Below are 23,995 nucleotides of genomic sequence, written 5' to 3'. Positions count from 1 at the left end.
GTGGCACTGTAATCACAGCTCTTGAAAGGAAGTCTTGCAGGTAGCTGAATCCAGTCAGGCCTGCTGAGTAATCAGTTAGTGCACAAGGTACTATATCTCAGGAGCCAGTCTAAAGAATGGGGGATGTGTGAGGTTCCACCCCAGAACAGGTGAATGCAAGAGGCCTAACACCTGAAGGGTCGCACTCTCAGAGACTGAGAGGAGACCAAGACGTAGCTACTGTGACACTTGAGCTTTGCTATTTCTCCAAATTGTATCAAATTTAATACCAGGGTAGCACATTTCTGTAAATATTTTTATGTAGTAATTCCAAAGAAGGTCCAAACTCAGATGTTTCTGTGGTGGGGTATATAAAGCTGTCCAGTGGTTGGCTGGGAGAATGTTAATTCCCTCTTGCCTAGAGGAGTGGAAAGACCATATCTATAGGCATGGCTACACTTGGGTTTTAGTTCGTACGAACTCGAGTTAGTATGGATTGAAAAAGCTTGCATACACATGATGCAAATGCTTAAAGCGCACTAACCCCCTGTATGGTGTGAATTTTGCAGTCCTCTTGCAAAGTGTACAAAGTTTGTTGCAAATTGAGTTAGTGTGGACTGTTTGTGTGGACGCCATGCTGCTGTGGAGTACTTTGGCAATCCTCCACCTGCTATCCCACTGCTTTGTGGGCATCTGTGATCCACCTGCCTGTTTACCTGTGTACCCTTTGCTGCTCTGGGGTCAAATTGACCAGATGTCCCCTCTCCTGTTTAAAAAACTTGACCAGGGCCAGAATTTGCTCATTTGCTGCTGGATTCAAATGTATCAGTATTAATGTGATATTATCCAGAAGCTGTACAACATTCCTCAAGCAGCTGCTTGTAACCATGATCTAGTCCTTGATCTCCTCACCATTTGAGGACAATCAGCAGTGCAAGTAGCTCTTGTGACAAGCCACAGCAATAAGAAACTCTTCAAGGAGATCTCCAAACAGATGGCCAAAAAGGGTCACAGCTGGAACGCCTTTCAGTGCCATATAAAAACCAAACAGCTAAAGCAAATGTTACAAAGATAGAACAGAAAATCCAGTGCTGTCTCTTCAATCTTCCTATTTCTTGAGGAGCCGGACAAGATTTTTAGTTGTCATGCCACTACGGAGCCCAACGCCTGCCCCCGGTATAGCAGCCTCTAAGCGACCACAGTGCTCTGTCAGCCTCTGGCAGACCTGCAAGTGATGCAGGAAAGACTTCTATCTAGAGGAGTACTAAATCTCCTCAGAAAAAACACAGCTCTAAGAGATCTGCAGTATTGGAGATCCCAAGCCAAGAGCACTAAATTGAAGTCCTCGAGCTCATCTAAATCACAAGGTACCCATTGGTCAGTACCAAAGAAGCATGACCGAGGTTCTATGGGCTCTGCACCAAAGAAGTCAGTACTGCCTGCAGCATGTTTAATATCTTGACCAACAGAGCAGCAAATATTAGCACCATATGCGCTGCCCTCGGTGCTGCAGGCCTCTACATTCACAGTTCACCAGGTTCCTGTGCAACCTCACCTGATGCTGCAGGAGTTCAGATTTTCCAGGGATTTGTTAATCTCCTGTAAATCTGAATGTCCTTTTATTGAACTCAGTTAGACTTCTGCTATCTTTGGTACCTTGCCTATCACCAGTACTGCCTAATACCGTTTTACTCATGTGTACAGAGAGACAAACCATCACTCCTCCTTCATCTCCTCCTCCATTAGACTTTGTAGATGAGAGTTCTTCAGACTCTCAAATATCTGTTCAGGGATCTTATGATTATCTGTCTAGACTAGACTCTCCTGAGCTTACTCCATCAAGGGATACTTCAAGGCTCACGAGGCCCCAACTTCCTCAGCATCCTCCTTGGTATGATGAATCCTGGATCCCTCCCCTGTTCCCATATGGCCTCTCAAATGACCACATTGGGATCCTGGGCTGCATGCTATAGTAAAGAACAAAATTGCCAGACACCTAGATGAACATAATTTGTTGGGGAAGAGTCAACATGGTTTTTGTAAAGGGAAATTATGCCTCACCAATCTACTAGATTTCTTTGAGGGGGTCAGCAAGCATGTGCACAAGGGAGATATAGTGTACGTAGATTTTCAGAGAGCCTTTGACAAGATCCCTCACCAAAGGCTCTTAAGCAAAGTAAGCTGTCATGGGATAAGAGGGGAAAGTCCTCTCATGGATTGGTAACTGGTTAAAAGATAGTTAACAAAGGGTAGGAATAAATGATCAGTTTTCAGACTGGAGAGAGGTAAATAGTGGTGTCCCCAAGGGGTCTGTACTGGAATCAGTCCTATTTAACATATTCATAAATGATCTGGAAAAAGGGAGTAAACAGTGATGTGGCAAAATTTGCAGATGATACAAAACTACTCAAGATAGTTAAGTCCCAAGCAGACTGCGAAGAGCTACAAAAGGATCTCTCAAAACTGGGTGACTGGGCAACAAAATGGCAGATGAAATTCAATGTTGATAAATGCTAAGTAATGCACATTGGAAAACATGATCCCAACTATACATATAAAACAATGGGGTCTAAATTAGCTGTTATCACTCAAGAAAGAGATCTTGGAGTCATTGTGGATAGTTCTGTGAAAACATCCACTCAATGTGCAGCAGCAGGCAAAAAAGCAAACAATGTTGAGAATCATTAAGAAAGGGATATATAATAAGACCAAAAATATCATATTGCCTCTATATAAATCCATGGTACAGCCACATCTTGTATACTGAGTGCAGATGTGGTCGCCCCATCTGAAAAGAGATATATTGGAATTGGAAAAGGGCAACAAAAATTATTAGGGGTATGGAATGGCTTCCATATGAGGAGCGATTAATAAGACTGACTTTTCAGCTTTGAAAAGAGATAACTAAGGGGGATGTGATAGAGGTCTATAAAATCATGACTGGTTGTGGAGAAAGTAAGGAAGGCATGCCAATCTATAAAAAGGGAAATAAGAACAACCTGAGGAATTACATACTAGTCAGATTAATTTCTCTACCTGGAAAAATAACGGAGCAAATAATTAAGCAATTTGCAAACATCTAGAAGATAGTAGCGTGATAAATAATAGTCAGCATGGATTTGTCAAGAACAAATCGTGTCAAACCAGCCTCATAGCTTTCTTTGACAGGGTAACAAGCCTTGTGGCTGGGGGGGAAGTGGTAGACGTGGTACATCTAGACTTTCGTAAAGTTTTGATACTGTCTTCCGTGACCTCATCCACAAACTAGGGAAATGCAACGTTGATGGGGCTACTATAAGGTGGGTGCATAATTGGTTGGAAAACCATTCCCAGAGAGTAGTTATCAGTGGTTCACAGTTATGCTGGAAGGGCATAACGAGTGGGGTCCTGCAGGGATCGGTTCTGGGTCCAGTTCTGTTCAATATCTTCTTCAGTGATTTGGATAATGGCATAGAGAGTACACTTGTAAAGTTTGTGGACGATACCAAGCTGGGAGGGATTGCGAGTGCTTTGGAGGATAGGATTAAAATTCAAAATGATGGACAAACTGGAGAAATGGTCTGAAGCAAATAGGATGAAATTCAATAAGGACAAATGCAAAGTACTCCATTTGGGAAGGAACAATCAGTTGCACAGATACAAAATGGGAAATGATTGCCTAGGAAGGAGTACTGCAGAAAGGGATCTGGGGGTCATAGTAGATCACAAGCTAAATATGAGTTAACAGTGTAATACTGTTGCAAAAAAAAAAAAAAAAAAAAGCAAACATCATTCTGGGATGTATTAGCAGGAGTATTGTAAGCAAGACATGAGAAGTAATTCTTCCACTCTACTCCACGCTGATTAGGCCTCAACTGGAATATTGTGTCCAGTTCTGGGCTCCACATTTCAGGAAAGATGTGAACAAATTGGAGAAAGTCCAGAGAAGAGCAACAAAAATGATTAAAGGTCTAGAAAACATGACCTATGAGGGAAGATTGAAAAAATTGGATTTGTTTAATCTGGAGAAGAAGACTGAGAGGGGACATAACAGTTTTCAAGCACATAAAAGGTTGTTACAAGGAGGAGGGAGAAGAATTGTTCTTCTTAACCTCTGAGGATTGGACAAGAAGCAATGGGCTTAAATTGCAGCAAGGGCAGTTTAGGTTGGACATTAGGAAAAGCTTTGTAACTGTCAGAGTGATTAAGCACTGGGATAAATTGCCTTTTGGAGGTTGTGGAATCTCCATCATTGGGGATTTTTAAGAGCAGGTTGGACAAATCTGTCAAGGATGGTATAGATAATACTTAGTCCTGCCTTGAATGCAGGGGACTGGACTAGATGACCTCTTGAGGTCCCTTCCAGTTCTAGGATTCTATGAAAATGAAGTATTTTTTCACACAATGCACAGTCAGTCTGTGGAATTCCTTGCCAGAGGATGCTGTGAAGGCCAAGACTATAAAAGGGTTCAAAAAAAGAACTAGATAAGTTCATGGAGGATAGGTCCATCAATGGCTATTAGCCAGGATGGGCAGATATGATGTCTCTAGTTTCTGTTAACCACAAGCTGGGAATGGGCATCGTTGGATGGATCACTTGGTGTTTACCTGTTCTGTTCGTTCCCTCTGGGGCACCTGGCATTGGCCACTGTTGGAAGACAGCATACTGGGCTGGATGGACTTTGGTCTACTCCAGTATGGCTGTTCTTATGTTCTTATACTGCCAGTAATTCTCCGAGATACCCAGTGCTTATGGGGAATGGCAGGGTCAATACTCCCCAATATCCTCTCCCCACTTCAGGAGAAGTTTGAAGAGCAAGAGACGAGGGCTGGTGAGGTTGCTACTGCTCAGACAAATGTTTCCTCATCCTCCCTGGATGAAGCTGTTATGCCCCCTCTATCTGCTGTGGACAACTTCAAACAGTCTCAAGACTTGATGAAGAAAGTGGCAGACACTCTTCAAATATTGCTGGAAGAATTCAAAGAGACACAGCTTAAGTTGTTGGACATTCTTTCTATACCATCTTTGGCCATGTGGTTCTCCACATAAATGAGGCATTGTTTGAATCTGCCAAGACAATTTAGCAGACTGTACTCTACCCCACTTCCTCCCGCCCCAACAAGAGGGCAGACAGAAAGTAGTATGTTCAGACGAGGGGTTCAGAATTGTTATTTTCCTACCCTACCTCTAACTCCTTGGTTGTGGAGGCAGCACCATTCAGAGGCTTCACATAAGGATCACAAGTGCTTAGATCATTAGAGCTATTCCTCTGCTGTCCTGCAGTGCAGAATTGGTAATTATCAGGTGATCTTGGAAAAATACAACTATCTTAGTTATATGAAATTTATTTCCTGTATTGAACACCTTTCACAAGAGCAATTTCAGGCCATTATTGTGGAATGACAGCTCCTAGCCAGAACAGCTTTATGGGTCTCTGTCGACACTGACACTACTGCATCTCCACAGCTGTAGTTACGTGTCAAGCCTCATGGCTGCAGTCATCAGGATTTCTGCGTGAAGTCCAAAACACTGTAGAGGATCTCCCCTTTGATGGTCTTCAATTATTTAATGAATCCACAGGTGAGTCTGTGCATTCTCTGAAGGATTCCAGGGTGACCCTTCGTTCACTGGGCATATTGCATCAGGCAAACAAGAGGAGATTGTTAGTCTCAGACAGTTGAGATCCCACCCAGCTCAGTTTTCCATCTACTATAAGGCCTAGTAGCTGCCTAAAAAGAAACCCAGAAGGCAGAGGGAACAATTCTCAACAGCTGAATTTGAATCGATGCAACAGCCACCATCTACATAGTGCTTGTTTTGATGTCTCAGTCAAGAGCCTCAAACACCTCCATGATCTGGATTTGATGCTGAATTATCTTGCCCTTTCCTTCCTCCCACCTTTTGGGGATCATCTCTCCCTTTTTCACACCTCATGGGAGCAGATTACCTCCAACAGATGAGTTTTGGAGGTTATAACATCGGGCTACTCCATCCACTTCCACTCCATAGCCCCCTTGAACCCCACTTCTCCATCTCTTTTTTTTTCAGGGACACATCTCACAAACCTCTCCTGAGACAAGAGGTTCTCTCCTTCCTGCATAGGGGCCATGGGACCAGTACCCACTCAGTACACAGGAAGGGGATTCTATTCAAAGTACTTTCTGATTCCCAAAAAGAAGGGAGGGCATTTCTAGATCTCACAATACTGAATCCTTTGTCAAGATACAGAGGTTAAAGATGGTAACACTTGCAGCTATCACTCCGTCCATGAATCTGGGGGACTGTTTTGCAACCCTTTACCTTCAGGACACATACTTTCGTGTCACAATACATCTCTCTCAGAAGAGATGCCTACCACTAGTGTCAGGACCACTATCAGTACTGAGTCTTGTCTTTCAGACTCCCTACTACTACCAAAATATTTACAAAAATTATGGTATTAATCACCACACAGCTTAACCAATGGGAAGTAATTATCTTCCTCATTTCAACAAACATCTCAAGTGGCATTCCTACATCAAAGTTCGAACTACTGCAAAGAAAGCTATGTCTCTCTTCTGCATGCTCATCCTTCAACTCAACACTGCACAGTCTTCCCTCTTCACTCTAAAGTTGATAGAGTTCATAGGGGCCACTCTCTATGCCAGGACTTCCGGAGCCTACCACCAAGAGGACAGGTTTCTCACTCTGACACACTAAATAGCATGAGTCCAAATGAGCCCACAGGTCACTGACAGATTGTGCCTGCAGCCCCTCTGGCACATGGCAGCATGTACCTTTGTCACATTGCACACAGACTGATATCTATGCTGCTTCCAAGCCTGGCTCAGGACAGCTCATATTCCCAACAGAGACAGTCTAAACAAGTTGTTCTCTATTCCTAGCTGTGTGCTAGTCTCTCTCAACTAATTGAAGAATCTGGACTACATGTGCTCAGGGGTTCACTTCGGTCTTCCTCCTCCCATTTTCACAATGGTTTTGGACGCATCCCTCCTGGGATGGGGAGCTCTTCTATGGGGCCACACTATCCAGGGAAGATGGTCTGCCCAGGAGTCTACTCTACATATCAACATTCTGAAGCTCAGAACAATATGATATACTTGCTAGCACTTCTTCTCCATGATAGGTCAATCGCTCCATATAATGACAGACAACAAGTTGAGTATGCACCACATAAATTGACAAAGGGGTGCTAGATTCCGCCCCCCCCCCACACACACACACACTGCTCAAAGACAATCAAGTTATGGAACTAATGCATAGCTCAATGTATCCTTATCTTGGCCTGGACTCCAAAACACTATTGCCAACTACGTCAGTAGACACTTCACCCAAGATCATGAGTGGGAACTCAATAGAGCCCAAGTAAGAAAAATCTGTCAGAGTATGGGTCTTCTGAACATAAATCTTTCAGCCACTGCTGCCAAAAGGAAATGTGTGAATTCTGCCAAGGGGAGATCTTGGTTGCCATTAAATGGGGGATGCCTTTCTCCTCTCTTGGTCAAAGAGTCTCCTTATATGCCTTCCCTCCAACTCTGATCCTCAGAGTTCTAAACAAAACAGAACAGGACAAAGCCACAGTAATTTTGATTGCACCAACCTGGCCAAAACTAGTATGGTTTCCTTACCTCATTCACTTCTCATCCCAGCTAGCCATCAATCTCCTGCTGACATTCAGCCTTCTCCCTCAGGATTCGGGAAACGTTCATTATACCAACTTGGATGCTCTCCAGCTCAAGCCTTGGTACCTAGATAGGTCTCGGGATTAGAACTCCCTTGCTTCAGAGAGATTCAAGAAGTCTTTTCGAACAGCAGAAAGGAACTCACCAGGAAAATTTACCTTCAGAAATGGAAGAGATTTTACCACTGTTACGCCTACCTTTGCCCTGTCTCTTGTCGACTCACTCCTCTTGGAGGTCCTGGAATTCCTGTTCACTCTGAAGAAAGGAGGTCTTTTGTTAAAGCTCCATTAAGGTCCACCTAGAGGCCATCACAACTTTTCATTCTCCTGTGGAAGGTTTTTTGGTATTTGCTCATTCTGCAACTTCGAGATTCATCGAAGAATTATCAAACCTCTTCCTAAATGTCAGAGAGCCCATCCCAGCCTGAGATTTGAACTTAGTTCTTAATTCTCTGATGAAAACTCCCTTTTAGCTGCTAGCTACGTGTACCTTTCTAAACCTTTCCATGAAAACAGCCCTTCTAGTGGCAATTACCTCCACTCAAAGAGTTGGTGAATTAGGGGCTTTGATGGCTGATCTGCCTTATATGGTCTTCAAGGATAACGTATGCCTCCAACCACCCATGGTTCCTACCCAAAATAGTCTCCAATTTACATATCAGACTTTTCATCCACTGTTTTCCACTCTAAATCCCATCAGACTAGGGAGGATGCTGCCCTTCATACTTTAGACATTAGAGGGTGCTAGTTTACTATTTGGAGAGGACCTAGCCTATTAAAATTTCTCCAAGACTATTATTCTCTATCACAGAGAGCTAAAGTAACACCAGTGTCCACCTAGACTTTCTAAATTGGGTTTCTGGCTGCATCCTCTTCTGCTGTGCAGCTGCTAATGTGCCATGCCGACCTATATCCTCAGTATGGACATGAGGATGGCTAGGGCACATGTGTGGACCAAACAAGCATTGCTGCTGAAAAAAACTGATCAAAGGCACATGAGTACCTCAAGTGGAGCATCCATAGTGGGACACATCTCGAAGAACTCATTTACTGTACCAGGTAAGTAACCTCTTCTTCCTCAGTGTCGTCGTCATCGTCATCATCCTTCTCCACCTGCTGGTGTTACTGCAGGTGCTGCTGTTGGCTTCCAAAACTGAAGCTACCTTGCTCTGAGAGTTCAGATAGAGCACAAACAGTTTCTGTGTGTTTTGCAAATTCCAGGTACTAGCAAAGTAATGCACTGCATTCTTGAATCCATGCTAGCTGACAGTGATTCAAAAATGGTGCTAGCCCACCCAGAAAGAGGGGAAGTATGGAATGGAAGAAGTAAAAGCATGGGATTTTTGGAGTTTGACCCCCCCCCCAAGTCCCAGAATTCCCCTGGTTTCTGCTATGCATCTCACAATGCTCAGCAAGAAAAATCCCAGAATGCACACAGTATACTGCATGCTTAATGCACATCCAGCTCCTGCTGTGTACACACAATGATGCAAATTAAAAGAGGGCAAAGCAACCCCATCTGCATGCTCTTAGTGTGGCTTACGTATTGCACACCAACCAGTGTATCCCCTCAGTGCGAACTAAGTCCCCCATGCAGACAAGCCCTATGTGCTCTCAGTATACTCCTTTTTCTTTTTGCGGATACAGACTAACACAGCTGCTACTCTGAAACCTGTCAGTATAAAGAGAGTGTCTGATAAAGGTAAGGTCAGCCTCAGTGGTAGGGAATTATCTCCTTCTCCTAATTGCTATAGGCAGGCTGTGTACTGAGAACTCTGCACTCAGCCTGCAGTTGTTTAACTGTAACACTTTCCATCTCTCTCTCTCTCTCTTTAGAGTGCTCGGTATAAATGAATGGCAGAACACAGGATTCCAGTATGACGTTATCAGCTGCTTGAATTTGCTTGATCGCTGTGATCAGCCACTGACTGTATTAAAAGATATTAGAAGTGTATTGGAGCCAACTAGAGGCAGAGTCATTCTTGCACTAGTTTTGCCTTTTCATCCATATGTGGAAAATGGTAAGTAGATACAGATTAAAAGATACTTGGGATCATAGGGGAAAGGTGTTTTAGGTTATAGTGTTGTGAATTAATACTGTCTAAAATAACTTTATATTTATCAGACTTAAAATGTTCTGATCAATATCTCTTAATTGCATGTTCAAAATTCCTAGAATTGTACATAAAACATATACTGTAAGTAGATGGACGCACTTGGACTGAAACTGTTCACTGCCCCTCCCCCCTCCTTTCACTACCATCAGTGAAAGACTGAGCAAATGTATGGGTCCTATACCATATCCTGAAGGCTCTCATACTTGGGCTCTGTTGGAGCAATGCGGGAAGCAAATTTCAGACAAGGGACCTCCACTGAATTCATGGTACAAGCAATCCCAGATATCTAGATCTAGATACTGTGAACAAGAGTACCTTAACTGATCTTTGCTGTGCAGTAGTGCATAGGGTGAGATGTCTCTTGGGTAGCTAGGATCAAACTATTTACAGCGCTATACTTCAGTGTCAGTGACTTCAGTTGCATCAAGAAATTCATCAGAGTGAGTAGTAATTAAAACAGTATTACTGATATATATATAAATACCTGATCATGTTTGTTTTACTCTGTATTAAATGATCCAGCATATCTCTTTTGAGGTTCACGTTTGATCATTAACTTTTATCCCTTTGTCTAAGTTTTGGAGAAGAATCTGAGAGCACTTTTCAAATATATCTGTTTTTTCCCTCAATGAGTATCATGAGCATCATGGCCTAAATCTTTAAAAGTTACTAGTGGTTTTATGTGCCTTAGTTCTGGGGCTGATTTTTCAGAGGATAGGTGTTCAGCACTTCTAAAAATCCAGCCCCTGTTAGGAGTCCCAATCTGGATTTTTTTTAATGAACCTATACAATGTTTCAAACATATCTGGATACAATTTCTTATTCTGTTTAATATGGAAAAGATTTTCTTCCTGTCCTAAATTTTCTATAAGATTCAAGTTAATAGTAAAATACAGTTCTGCCTGTGTAACAGTGTCTTTTATATTCTACATTGAAAAAATATAAGCAAAGTCTGTGATATGCAGTGATTGTATATTATCTTGTTTCTTGTGTACCTTATAATTATACACTTAAGTTTAATTTCTCTGTTTTGCAATCACTGATCCATCCAGGACCTGCTTTCCTGTCTTTTTCTTTCCGAGTCCTGCATCATGTTAGGTAACAACAATATTGAAAAAAAATTAATGCAACTTTCTAGCAAAACAGATGGTGGAGAAACAGAGAGAGAAATCTGAGGAATCCACTTTTACTTTCTCATGGTTCAATCCCCTAGTATCTAGTGGAAGGAGAATTGGCTATTGGACTAATAAGCCACTAGGACTTGAAAACATGTTCTCTGCATATGGAACTTCAAGACATTTCTTGTTAGAATCTTCTGTATGGCATCTTGTAAACCAGAAAGAAGCTTTGCTTGTGCTGGTGATCAGTGGCAAACGAGACATTTTGTTTCAGACAGCTTCATTTCCCTTGCTTTGTTGTTGCTGCTTTTCTCTAATCTCAGATCAGATCACAATGCTTTCCCTGATGGTCTTGTGTGACCTGCAGGGTGGTGTGTCATGATAGCTTTGGTAAGCCCTTATCAGTGAAGGCTGCTCCAGTTATGCAGTGTCTATCTCAAGTTCCCAAACTTGATTCACAGCTTGTTCAGGGTAAGCCCCTGGCAGGCCGCGAGACACTTTGTTTACCTGAGCATCTGCAGGTACGGCCGCTCGCAGCTCCCAGTGGCCGTGGTTCGCCGTTCCCAGCCAATGGGAGCTGCAGGAAGCGGTGGGCCGGCCCGCACCACTTCCTGTAGCTCCCATTGGCCGGGAACAGCAAACCACGGCCACTGGGAGCTGCAAGCGGCTGTACCTGCAGATGCTCAGGTAAACAAAGTGTCTTGTGGCCCGCCAGGGGTTTACCCTGGACAAGCCGCAATCCAAGTTTGGGAACCCTTTGTTTATCTTGAAACACATCCAGCATGTTTGTTACCCACTGCTATAGACTGGCTATCAGCAGCACTTCGATATTCCAGTTTTGTCTATCTGAAAGTGGATATCTCCATTGGTGTATATGTACATCTGGATATTTTTAAAGAAGTAATTATCTGTCTCTAAGTTTTGAACATGCCTGGTTCTCAATATATTTTAATTGTATTAAAAGCAATTTCTGATGAGACATTGACCAATAGCAAATAAGTAAAGAGCACTTTTTTTGCTTGGGGGAATGGAGATGGTAATAGTGAAGCAGCCATTGCATTTGATTAATTTTGACCTTTATGTTCTAAAAGTTGAATTTGGTACCTTCAGATTATGCAAACTGCTAGGACAAAACCTGTTCCAAGTTGTTACAAACTTCTAACAAGAAATGCCTTCCTTCTTTTCAGCAATTAAATAACCACAAACCTCTTACTAAATCCAGATGAAAGAAGAATCTCTTATATATGTGGTTTCAGATAATCAAATCAGGCAAGCACCAGACAGGACCACTAGATTCTTAGGACTTTTGCAGAGTAGACAAAGAACAATGGCTTTAATGTAAAGCTGGTCCTTAAAATAGAATTAGACTTAAATTTCAATTTTAACTGTCTATTTTAAGAGGCAAACTAACCATAAACTATATAATCACTTAAATGTCAATCCAATCCCCTGTCCCATCCTGGCCAGGTCAATATTTTGAATCATGTCATTGTACATGTTTAGTTGAGTTAAAATGTCAAACACAAAATAAGAATCTGACTTCCTTAATTGATGTGATTAACTTCATTTCATAAAACATTATTGTACCATTTGATTCACTCAGATGTCTATGATTCTGTTTAAAGAGAGATGCCATTATGATAGACTGGGGTCACCACTATATGTAGTGGTGGTTCCCCACATTCCAAAGGTTTTTTCATTCCATTTTGTAAATCCGGCTGTCCAGAACTCTGGACCCATACACAACTTTTTATAGAAAATTTTAAATCAATATCAGCAGAAGATACTCCACTAAAACTCTCCCCATTGAACCGTCTAACCTACTCTCCAGTGCAAGACTGGGATGACATTGTATGTCATGCAAAAAGCTCTGTGTCAGACCAAGTAGTGTTCTAAACGTTGTAGTTAAGATATCAAAGCTTTTTATTATTTTACAAGATATGTTAAAAGAAGCAAAGAATGAATTCACTATATGTACATTGTAAACAAGAACAAACACTCGGAACATGTGGAAGATCCTAGAAAGCATGTATTTCAATTACTGTACTAAAGAGTTTTAAACCCCTTTTAGAAAAGTCTTTTATTATTTTACAGATATGAGCTCTGATTCAGACCTCATATGTGTAAGCAAATGGGTCAGCCTATGTGTGGATCCAATGGCACGATTGGAGCCTGAAAATGGAATAATTTAACTATACTGTTAATGAGAATTATACTCTGCTATGCTTGACACAGCCTCTGTTTCCTTGTTCTTAATTTTTTTAAATGACCGAAACAAATGTTCTTATAAAACTATAAGAAACAAAAGAAATATTACTTTGTTCTTTCAAATGTTTCTGGAATTACAATGACATCTAGAGTCCAAAGTAGCTTATTCACAAGTTATTACCAAAGAGTTTGAGAGAAATACACCTTTGTTTTTATTTTCCAAAGTACATAAAACCTCACTAATTCACCCTAACACAAAGTTATTGTGGAGTTCAAAATTTTATGAATTGACAAGCAGAAATCTTACTAATAAGTTAATCATAGTGCATTACAAAACGTACTCTGTTCATTTGTACTTTAATATTTATACTTCACTAGTAGGTATTTTGTAATGAGTGTTATAAAGAAATGCTTTCTTATCTAATTAATCTGTGAAACTCACTCCTATGTGTATCATTGAGGCAAAAAGCTTAGGGTTTAAAAAAGGATTTGATATTTATACAAATAAGAATAACTTTAGTTACTAGAATAAAAATGTATAAGATACCATGCTTGAAGAGAGAAGCAGCTAGCCATTAATTGCTTGGGATTAGGAAGAAAGTTTATTAGACATGTTGCTCCTATATTTGTCCATTATGTAATGTGGATTTTTGTGCATTTTAAAACCTTCCTGTGAAATATTTGGTACTTGCCTATGTAGGCGACACTGGACTAGACGGATCTCTGCTTTGCTCCAGTCTGGCAGTTCCAGTGTTCTTAAGTTGCAAAATGTTAGATGAGGCCTCACTACGGGACACAATTAACTCTTTGCTGAAAGGATGGGTGAGACCAGCAGGTATCTTGTAAGATTCTTGAGGTGTGCAGATTAGCTAAGTGAGAACTGGTGAAGCGTGACTGTAGTCCAACAGTCTAAGTTATATCCAGTTCTGTGCAGATGCACAAAGGGAAGAAGGAGAGGGTTCATAGAATGCCCTTCATGTCCTTGTAGAGACTGGGTGTCATTCTAATGGGGAATGAGGCACTGCTTCTGGCTAGCACTTGGGGATACTGTCTGCATAACACATATACATATAAACATTGAAAGAAGAGCAGTCCTTGGATTGACATGTAGACTAAGCTACCTTCCTAACCTGCCATACGGTCCCTCTGGATCAGTTTTGACATTACATTAGTGTGTATGCTTTTATATTGCCTATTTTTTGTACCTGTTCTGCGTACAGCCAGCCAGATTCTCCTCTTACTCTGGTCTAAATCCTGAGTTACTATTGACATCAGTGGTAGTTATAGCTGATTTACACCAATGTGAGAGCAGAATTTGACCTCAAGGCATCATTTTCTTTTTGTGCCTATCACAAACCTTTCAGAAGCATTAAATTCACAAAAGAAATTAAAAAAAAAATTGTGTAGAACTAACCCTAAATATGAAAATTTCCATGAAGTATTAGTAGTTCATCAATGGAAAATAAAGTCCTTTTACAATATTTTTATTTTTCAGAGGGAGAGGGCTTGGTAATGTTAAACATAGGACTGTAATAATTAATATTCACACTTTAGCTGGAATACTGTCATTTGTATTTGATGATCTATTTGCAAAACACTTTAAAAAAAAAAAAAAGCACTGCTCAGTGAGGATTCATATTTTTTTTAGCAAGGTACGACTCTTTCAGAAAATTAATTTTTGAAGTCTCAGACATGTTCAGTTGTATTTCACATAAAGGATCTTGAGTATGTGTGTACTTTGAATTTTATCATCTGTTTTGATAGATGGTGTCATCTGGTTCCAAACACTCCTGCAAAAAAAAAAAAAAAAAGTATATATTGTAAAAGGTTACAATGTTTGTGTAATAGTTGGCTTTCTAAAAAGATTTCCTTAGTGGGGCAAACTTCCTTTCCTTTGCTACTGCTGAAGAATACTTCCCCCTTCCTTCTGTCCGTTATCCAGATGCCTTCATACTTGTGGCATCTGCAGGATTCTTAACCTTTTTCGTTCACTGTTGACTACCCTGAATACAGCTCCCAGGGGAGCACAAAGAGTCAGCAGGACAGTCATGTTTACATTATGTGTATGCCCACATCTGCCAGGTCCTGGATTACATCAGTAGGGGTTTGATGGCTTTATGGAGGGCAGTTATAGAGGAAAACTGTCAGGGGTAAGAATATTAAAATACAGGCTTTATGGGAGGGCAAGTGTTTGACCTGTCAGTGCTGAATGCCTGTTTCATTTTTGTACTTAATCTGGGAAGTGTATGTTCTGCTCCCTGATTAGAATAAGAAAGGAGCTGTTTTGCTTGTGCAGTGTAGATTCAAGAGTAGTTTTCTTAACTTGAAAGTGGTGAGTTTTTCTACAATAGTTCTCCTGTAACTTACATGGCAAAATACACTATGATTTGGTTAAAAAATGTTGTTATAAATTTGGGAGGATGAAATAACTTTCATTCTGTGATACAATACCATGAAGTATTCTGTATATGTTGCATATATTACAATAAGTGTTTTAGGAATGTTTGAGGTTTTTAAAAAACTTTTTATTGTAACTTTTTGTAACTCTCCACTTGTAAAGCCATGTGCCTTCATTACCATGGGTCCAACTATTCAGTGTTCAGAGGGGGAGAGAAATTAAAATTAAATTAAAATGCCTCCAAAAGTGAACTGCAATGTTTTTCTATACCTAAAATATGTCATGGCTTTAAAGACTGGCATCTCAGGCCTTCTCAGACATAAAATGAGTTCAAAATCCCTTTGGAAAGAGGGGTATCTCCACTCCGCAACAGTATGTAGATCCCAATTTAACCCTGCTGGGATGCACAGTATTGGACTTCTGAAACTTTTAGCATTGTAAGTATAGAAAAGCTATTGCTGGTTCAGGACTAAATCTTGCCAATCCTGACACTCAGACAGCGAAGAAGTCTAGTTCTGTAGAAAATGTAATATAGTTCTGAAATTTGCTTCTCCATTTTTTCCACATACAATGAACTACAGTAAATAGCCACAAGATTTTGGAAACCCCCTTTTCATGTTACTCATTACTCACAGGCTGATGATGGTCTTCAGCATATCTCTTCTTGTACAGTTCTTGTACAATTGCTCGACAAACTGTTCGCCCACTCGTATTTTTCTGCAGTGGTTAAAATGTGGTTAACAACAATTTTACATTAGAGACAGATTTGGAAAAATGCACTTGCCTCTATGATATATCTTTGCTAATTTCTTCTTTTTTTTTTTTAACTTTTTAAAATTTAATCAAGATGTCACCACAACTTCAAAACAGTAAGTTTCGTGGCCAAAGGGAGCCCTGGCTGTAGAACAGTAATGATTTCTCACTGTCGAGTTAAATTCCTTCTTTAACTTGTGGATTTTTTTTTTCCAAGAGGGTGTTGCAGTATATATTCTAAACAGGATTTAAGTATGGTGGAACCCATCTAAAGCCAAAGCCACCATCCAAGGGACCAGGAAAAATCAGTTGCATGGCAGAGGTTGGCTTTTTAACTATAGTTCAAACATGGTTTACTTGTAATCTTGATGTTACTGAAAAGCCATCACTTAAGACAAGAAGTTGCCTGTTGGAGGTGGCCCTTAGCTTAGTTCTCACTGTCCAATTAGCCAAAAAGGACCGATGAACAGAAACTTTAAAGCTTGGGGCAGAGGTCACTTGCTAGATCATCTGGGCATATCTTACTTAATCAGTTCCCTGCCATTATAGGGGACCTGGGCATTGGTGCACCTTGGTCTCTCCTGTTTTCTGCCTGTGGCACATAACAGCCTAGTCTCCTGAAGGATACTTTGATATAATTCTAGTTGTTGGGGTTGGTGTGGGAGTGGCTAGGTGGTGTTGGTGACCGTCTCATCTTTAAACTCCGACTCTAAATTCAGCAAATAGTTTTCTATAAATCTTCAGCACAGGAGCCCTTAATCACTTACATCTACAGTTTGAGCTCTATATACTTCCAGCCCAGGTAACCCCTTTGTCTGAGCCTTCAGTTAGCCAATTTAATGTCCCTGGAAGTGTTCAAGGTTATATTTAAAAAACAAAAAATCTATGAATCAAAGACACCCAAGACAAGTTAAGTGAATATTAACATACATGGTGCTCTCCTTTCACATCTCCTTTCCTGGTTTTCTTTACCAGTTTGGATTTTGACTGCAAAACAAAAATCAACTTTATTTACATAGCCCTCCATGCCAAATAATAACTGAAGAGGTACTGTAGCAAAATGTATTGCCTGCTCATAACATTTAGGGATATCTCATTATTTATCAAGTTCATTTAAGGGTTCCAAATATTGATGATTGTTCTAAAAACAAAAACACACAAAAAACCACCACACTTTCTTAATAAAGACCAATGTCAGTGTCTTCAATAACTGGGTGCATTTTAAACATGCAAACATCCTCTCTCTGGTTCTGGGGGAGCTTTTCCAAGTTTAGGATGCCCTGTAACCCTCCTCCAACTCCCTTTTCCATGCATCCTACAATCATTTGAATAGGACTTCATTATGTAAGTAAGAGTATTGCCTGAAATAATTTCATTGCACTTGGCATTTAGTGTTATATAAATTTCATTATTTGTTTATCAATAGACATTAATCCATGGAGCTTGCAACCTGTGTATTTGGTAGTAATGCTCTTTATTTGATAACTATTTTTCTTTCAAAATATTTGAATCTTATCATATTTTTGTATTTTTGATAGTCTGTCTCATTTACAAAGTGACTTCTGGCAATATATACCAAACTTGCTGTAAATTGTTCCAAGGATAGTTTGGTTTCTGCTGCTTTTCTCTTGAAACTCTCTCTAAAAAAAAAAAAAATCGGTAAGTGATGTGTGTGAGATGTAATGAGTATCTAATCTGAATCTATGTGTGAGAGTCTGCAGATGCATATGAGATGTAATCATCAACCACAACCTTTGTAAAACTCGTTTGCTGTCTGTGATGCAAAAGTAATTAAAATCCATGATGACCCTTGGATCCTGAGGAAAACATTAAAGCTATTGAGAAGTCAGAATGAAAACAACCAAATAAGAAAAGTCAAAATTAAACCCACCTTATAGAATATAAAGATTGCAAGTATGGCAGTGCTGTATAGAAACAGCAAAGATGAGAGGACTATCATGGGGATGTATTCTTCAGTGCTGTACTTCTCAGACCCTTTAGTCATAATAAAAAATTGTTAGAATAATGGGAACCTGTTCTATTTTGATCATATTCTTAGTAAGAATAATATTTGTATTATAACCACTTTCATCTGAGGAACTCACTTGATAAGGGTCACTAGACTCAAACAGCTGGGGACTGGAGAGCCCTTGATTTGGGATTTTGTTTTCTTCCCACCATAGCCCTCTTCTGGTCTAAAATCTAACTTTTAAGTAACAAGTATGAAGAAGGCTCATGTATTTGTTCAGACGTTAGCAGTGTGAGTGGTGGGGTGAATGCAGGGAGAGTATGGAACTCGGTTAGGGGGAGAGAGAGTCCATTAGTTAGGGTTTTGGTTTTTTTAACTTTTGTACATATTTCTAGAGCTTGTTATTGAAGCACATGTAACCAGAAATTTAGTTAATTAAGCCTCCTCATCCCTGTGAATATCTTTATCCCTGTTACATAGGTGGAGATACTAAAGACACCAAAGTAAAATGATTTGCTCAAGTTCACACAATGAATCAGTGGCAGAGAATCAGCCCAGAGTCCCAGAATCCTGCTCTGTCTGCTAGACACAGTCCCTCCTGAATATGGCAGTTTCTCAACAGAAGCCATTTACTTGTTTGTGACTATTACTGTTGGTGTATGATTTATTGTGTGCCAGTCCCAAAACCCTCCATGAAGCTTGACATGGAGTATTTGTATGTTCAGTTTTGACAGTTAACAAAAAGGAAAATACAGCATCCAATCTCCTGGATTACTATAGAACATCTCTGAAGGGTCACTTGCATTACATGATAGTACAGCATCTGGTTAGTAAACCATACAAAGTTGCTGATTTTTAGCTTTGTTAACAAAGTATCTCCCTAGTTGATCTTAATTCTGCACCTGGAACTCCAGTTCATGTCAGTTTGACTTTAACACACATACCCAGAGTATGACATTGGGTCTTATTTGCTGTTCAAATTGATAGTAAAATCAACAAGGTTTCCAGTAAACTATTAACGTACCATATTTTGCAAGTGTAAATAATTAGAAATATTTAGAAAACAAAATAATGTATTTTTTTACGATTGTTCATGGGAAGTAGTGACTGACCTCTTTTCACCAATATCGTTCCTCCCCCGGTTTGCTTGGATGTGTGTGTATCTGAATCTGAAAATGCTATTCCACAGATATAAATGGCACTGTCATTTACAGTCAGTTTGTTGATCTGAAGTAAAACATTATGATCGGACAGTGATTCAATCACTTGGAACTTCTCTATGCATTGAGGTGTACACAAAGCCTCATGTGTAAAATCATTATAGCGAAACCATAGCATTTGAGGGGAGCCATGACATCCGGAAGCAGAGAAACTGCATGTTACATTCACAGTGCTGACACTGTCGTCTACTTCCTTAAATTGGTGTTGTTTTACGGTAACTTTGCAGGTATCTACAACATGACCTGTTGAGAATAAACACATACTTGATTGAGAGAGAATTTAAGAGTAAGGGATGTTGCAAATTAAATATGTGACCTTGAATTTAGAAAGGGGGGGAAGAGAGAGAAAGCGGTGATATTTCCACTGTGGGACCTCTTTCGGTTGTTTTCATTAAGTTTCTTCTTAGAAGATTGCCTCATGGGCTAAATACTATTTTGAACTTTATTCATTATTTTTCATATACATAGGAAAATATGAATGTGATTGCTAACTGATCATGGGTTTCACATGTCAGCAGTGCCACTTGCTGATACTGACATTTTAAAATTAAGCAATATACAGAAAAAAGAAGGCAAGGGAAGGTTAAACACGAAAGAGAACTTCAATTAAGGAACTGAATCACCAGCAAATTACAAGTTTTGTTTACTATAACTGTTATGACAAATGCATTTTTTTACCAAGACCTTATAGAAATAAATAACTTTAATAAACTTAAATATGACAAAATTATTATATCAAAGTAATGGTTAAATACCTAAAATTTAGATAATTGGAATGGACACTCTAGAAATGAGAGATTGCTAAACCAACATTTTTTATTTTGTTTTACTTTCAAGAAAGTATTTAGCAAACAAATTACAAAACAAAAAATAAGTTGAAGTGGACTCATCTTTGATCAGATTTGGATTATTACAAATTATGTATTGTATGTAATCAATACAATAAAAATGTAAAGTTAGGGTAGCATAGAATGTTACTACTTAATATTGTCTGGATTAGGGTAACCAGATGTCCTGATTTATAGGGACAGTCCCAATATTTGGGGCTTTTTCTTATATAGGGGCCTATTACTCCCCACCCCCGGTCCTGATTTTCACACTTGCTATCTGGTCACCTTAGTCTGGATACTTATGTGACTCTTCATCTTTGTACTGTCCGAGCTCCTGGTGGACCAAATGCAGGCAGGTTGAGTTCATAGGGGTTCCACAGGAACAGAGAGAGGGCATTCTCTTTCTTTTTTTTCTGTGCCACAAAGCAGCAGCAGAGCCACCCCATGGTCACAACTGTTTCCTTGAGGCTGCAGTAGCCCTAGCAGCTGCTGCACTCCCACTCTGTGAAAGGTACTGATTGGCTGGTACAGTATATCCACCAAGTAGCTAATCTCTCTGTCCCTGCCCTAAGCCCACTGTTCACTGGGTTGGAGGATGCCCCTATGGAGCAGAACTCTGTGACTTGCAGCTGATGCAGACACCATGTGCTGGATTCCCAGAAACTTCCTCTTACCAACTCCATAGAGCATACCTGCAGCCATTTTGCTGCATCTGGGGTCTGCTATACAAGAGGCAGAGGATTTGGACTGATGGTCATAGGTTATGAGGGCATTTTGTATAATCCTTTGGAAGAACAATCTTTCATTAATATTCATTTGATTAGGAAACTTTATGAAGACAGCAGAAATTAGCTAACTCCAAAGCAGAATTTTTTCCTGCCCCTCTTATCTTACAGACTTGTTCCAAATGAGAGCACTGCATTTTCAATCTTATTTGTAAGAAATACATATGAATCTTTTAAAACAGGTGAAGAAGACAGTAAATTGGGGGGGGGGGGAAAAAAGTCTTACCGACATAGTATAGAATCCAGTTGAATTCCAACAGTAGCACGACTTTGCATTTATTGAAAGTTGCCATTTCTTTGTGTGTTTGTCCAGAAATGTTTCTGCTCAAAAAAAGAGGAAGTTAATTAGGAAACTTTAGGAGTTACATAATGCTCTAAATTTCATGCTCAGATACTTCCTACTTGCATATATTTACAGGAATTAAACATTGTGTTCAGTAAATTTCTTAAAGATACAGTATGTATTTAAAACATAATCAATTACACTTTTCAGTTAGATGGGATTGGTAAAAATCTATTTTTTTGACAGCGAGTTGTTTTTTTTTAAATTTTAAAACGACTACATTGCTCGATTGCTTCTGATGATTTCATTGGCTATAACAAATGACAACTTTATTTTTTATTATATAAAATTATCCAGAACTCCATTTCCTCTTTGAGAGGACCCTAAACAAATAATCCTTCTCTTCTCACTTATCAAAATGGCCCTTGAATGAACAGAAGTTCTGTAGATGCTGTTCCACAGGACCGACTTAGGATTTCTTTCCTAGTTTGGTGTGGAGTCTTTTGAGGTGGATTTTTTGGGGGAGGGGCTAAGGGATTGATTTTGGTTTTTAGCTAGTAGTATGACCACAGTATTCCTGAAGAATTCATAACAAATTATGGTGGTTAGCGTCTGGCTTTATTTATTATAACTAATTGAAGCCAGTTCCAGCACGGAAGTATGACAGATAAGTATGAGAAGGCATTTTAATGTTAGCCAAGATTTTAGAGTTTCTCAGACTACATCTGCCAGATTTGAGTTTCACTAGGTGATCTTACTATTGTTAGTCAAATAGTTATTTGGTCAAGTGGGCCTGCACATAGAACTATTAGTAGAGGATTTAAAAAAAATCTGAGCTTTGTGGGTGGCAACCCTCTCTATACTCAAACAAGACCCCTGAATATTGTGGTCTTCAGGTAGACCTGGAAAATGCTCTACCCACCATGTGTTGGGTAATATGGATCATAAAGTCCGAAATGGAATGTAAGCAGCATAGCATGCTTTCTTTAAGAGACTGCCATACATTGAAAAGGATCCTTTTAAAATTTAAATACAATTGTTTTGTTTTCTCAGTAGGTGGCAAGTGGGAAAAACCCTCAGAAGTTTTGGAAATCAAGGGGCAGACTTGGGAAGAACAGGTGAATAGCCTGCCAGAAGTTTTCAGAAAAGCTGGTTTTGCCATAGAGGCTTTCACCAGACTGCCATACTTATGTGAAGGTGATATGTATAATGACTACTATGTATTAGATGATGCTGTCTTCGTCCTCAAGCCCATGTAAGCGTATACGAAGTAGAAGTCTCCAGAGTCAAACCCAAGAAGCAGCCTCTGATAGAGGTGTCTGATTTATGATTACTTAATGGGAGGGAATTTTGGGATTGCCATTCTAAATAAATATCATGTAAGAATTTTAAAGGCCAAAATACTAATGTATTTCTTTGTAGTATCTTTAAAAAGGACAGTTTTTTTAAAACAGACTTCAGTTGAGAATTTTTACCAACTCTTAGCCCAACAATGCAGTCTGCATTCCAACATTAATGGAAGATATTTTTTATACTTAACTGCAGTAGGGATCATAACCAGACAAAAGCAGTAGTTATGATGATACATGAACCGATACACAGTATGGATTGTTCTTTAAGATATCAAGTGAAAATTGGCAATACAGCTGTCCATTCAGTTCAGAACATTGTTGAATATAGAGTTGGAATGGATATTCTTCCATGTTAAGAAGTTATTTTATCTCTGACTGTCATTCTTCAACACATCTTTTTAATCATGCTAATAAACTTTTTTTGAGATGACCTTTGCATTAATTTTTGTGTTCATTTATGTAAACATAGCCATGCTTGTTTGCACAAACTGTTACGTATATAGAGAAAAGAACCTTGTAGCAGTACAACTGAATTCATTTAAAAGCATTTAACTATTGTGTAGAAGACTAATATAATCAAATATTAAAAAATCATTTTTGGAGGGGTTCTTCCATGTTCCTCTCTCATAAATCCTCCTTGCTTTTGCACACACCAATTTCCAGCGAAGGAGGGTTAGTCAGGACTTATGAAAGCTGTTCCTTAAACTGATGGATATGACAGACTTCCACAGGTTGAGCAAATTTTCTCCAAAGAATTCCAACTCAAGAACTAAGGTAGGAATTTTCACCTGAGATCCTCCATCACCACTTCCATATACACACACTTATGCTAGGATAATTACCTTCCCTGCAACATTGTTATGGTGTCTGTTTGGAGTCTTCCACATGCTTGATTGAACATTTAGTTTAAATTAAACAGTTTAATCTTCCCCTTCCAGGGAGTTTCACTAAAATTTTAATTTAATCTGCCCAAGAAGGGATCAGCTCCAGCTTTTTTTTTTTTTTGTCAAAGAAAGCTTCTCCAGAAGCTGTCTTTGACATGCTGGCTGTATGAATTGGAAGAGTCTCTGAACTAGATCGTGGCATGTAGACATAGCTTCTTGATAAGGGAAGTGTAGATATCCAGCCACCCTGGCAAGAGCTCTGGAAAGCACTGTACCTGCAGTAGCAATAATGCTTCCCTGAGTCTAAGGAGCACTGGAGGGGCATAGCTGGTGTGGCACCCCTGAAGAAGGTGTAGTACCCACTGTCCCTGGCCGCTTGTGCAGACCAGGGTGGGACCATGGCTCTTCTCCCTATCCCCGCTGGAGAAGATAGTGACA

General features: G+C 39.7%; 2 protein-coding genes across 3 annotated transcripts in view; one reads left to right on the top strand and one right to left on the bottom strand.

Annotated features, from left to right (window-relative positions):
• METTL9 (methyltransferase 9, His-X-His N1(pi)-histidine) overlaps positions 1-23,103 on the top strand; it is a 42,355-nt gene extending 19,252 nt beyond the window's left edge. The window contains exons 4-5 of one of the 2 annotated variants that reach the window (XM_073362182.1): positions 9,477-9,661; positions 22,378-23,103. In XM_073362182.1, the coding sequence (XP_073218283.1) occupies positions 9,477-9,661; positions 22,378-22,580 (388 nt within the window). In that variant the 3' untranslated portion in view covers positions 22,581-23,103. Of the gene's footprint in view, positions 1-9,476; positions 9,662-22,374 lie in introns of both variants that reach the window. The other variant, XM_073362181.1, reaches the window with a different exon arrangement.
• IGSF6 (immunoglobulin superfamily member 6) lies at positions 13,394-21,360 on the bottom strand. The gene is made up of 6 exons (XM_073362183.1): positions 21,265-21,360; positions 19,316-19,666; positions 18,126-18,229; positions 17,165-17,221; positions 16,115-16,198; positions 13,394-14,873 (listed from the first exon to the last, which is right to left on the bottom strand). Exons 1-6 carry the CDS (start codon positions 21,329-21,331, stop codon positions 14,832-14,834), a joined length of 705 nt encoding a protein of 234 aa, XP_073218284.1. The 5' UTR covers positions 21,332-21,360; the 3' UTR covers positions 13,394-14,831.
• Positions 23,104-23,995: the final 892 nt, after the last annotated feature.

Source organism: Lepidochelys kempii, chromosome 10 (genome assembly GCF_965140285.1).
Source record: "Lepidochelys kempii isolate rLepKem1 chromosome 10, rLepKem1.hap1, whole genome shotgun sequence".
Classification (NCBI taxonomy): Eukaryota; Metazoa; Chordata; order Testudines; family Cheloniidae; genus Lepidochelys; species Lepidochelys kempii.
The sequence above is the reverse complement of the archived record's forward strand: the minus strand, read 5'-3'. Positions and strand labels throughout refer to the sequence as shown.

Coding starts and splice junctions, on each gene's coding strand:
- IGSF6 (XM_073362183.1), bottom strand. CDS start 21,331: ATGGCAACTTTCAATAAATGCAAAGTCGTGCTACTGTTGGAATTCAAC. Junction 18,230..19,315: donor AACGATATTGGTGAAAAGAG/GTCAGTCACTAC, acceptor TTATGACTAAAG/GGTCTGAGAAGTACAGCACT. Junction 17,222..18,125: donor CAATCTTTATATTCTATAAG/GTGGGTTTAATT, acceptor TTTGTTTTGCAG/TCAAAATCCAAACTGGTAAA.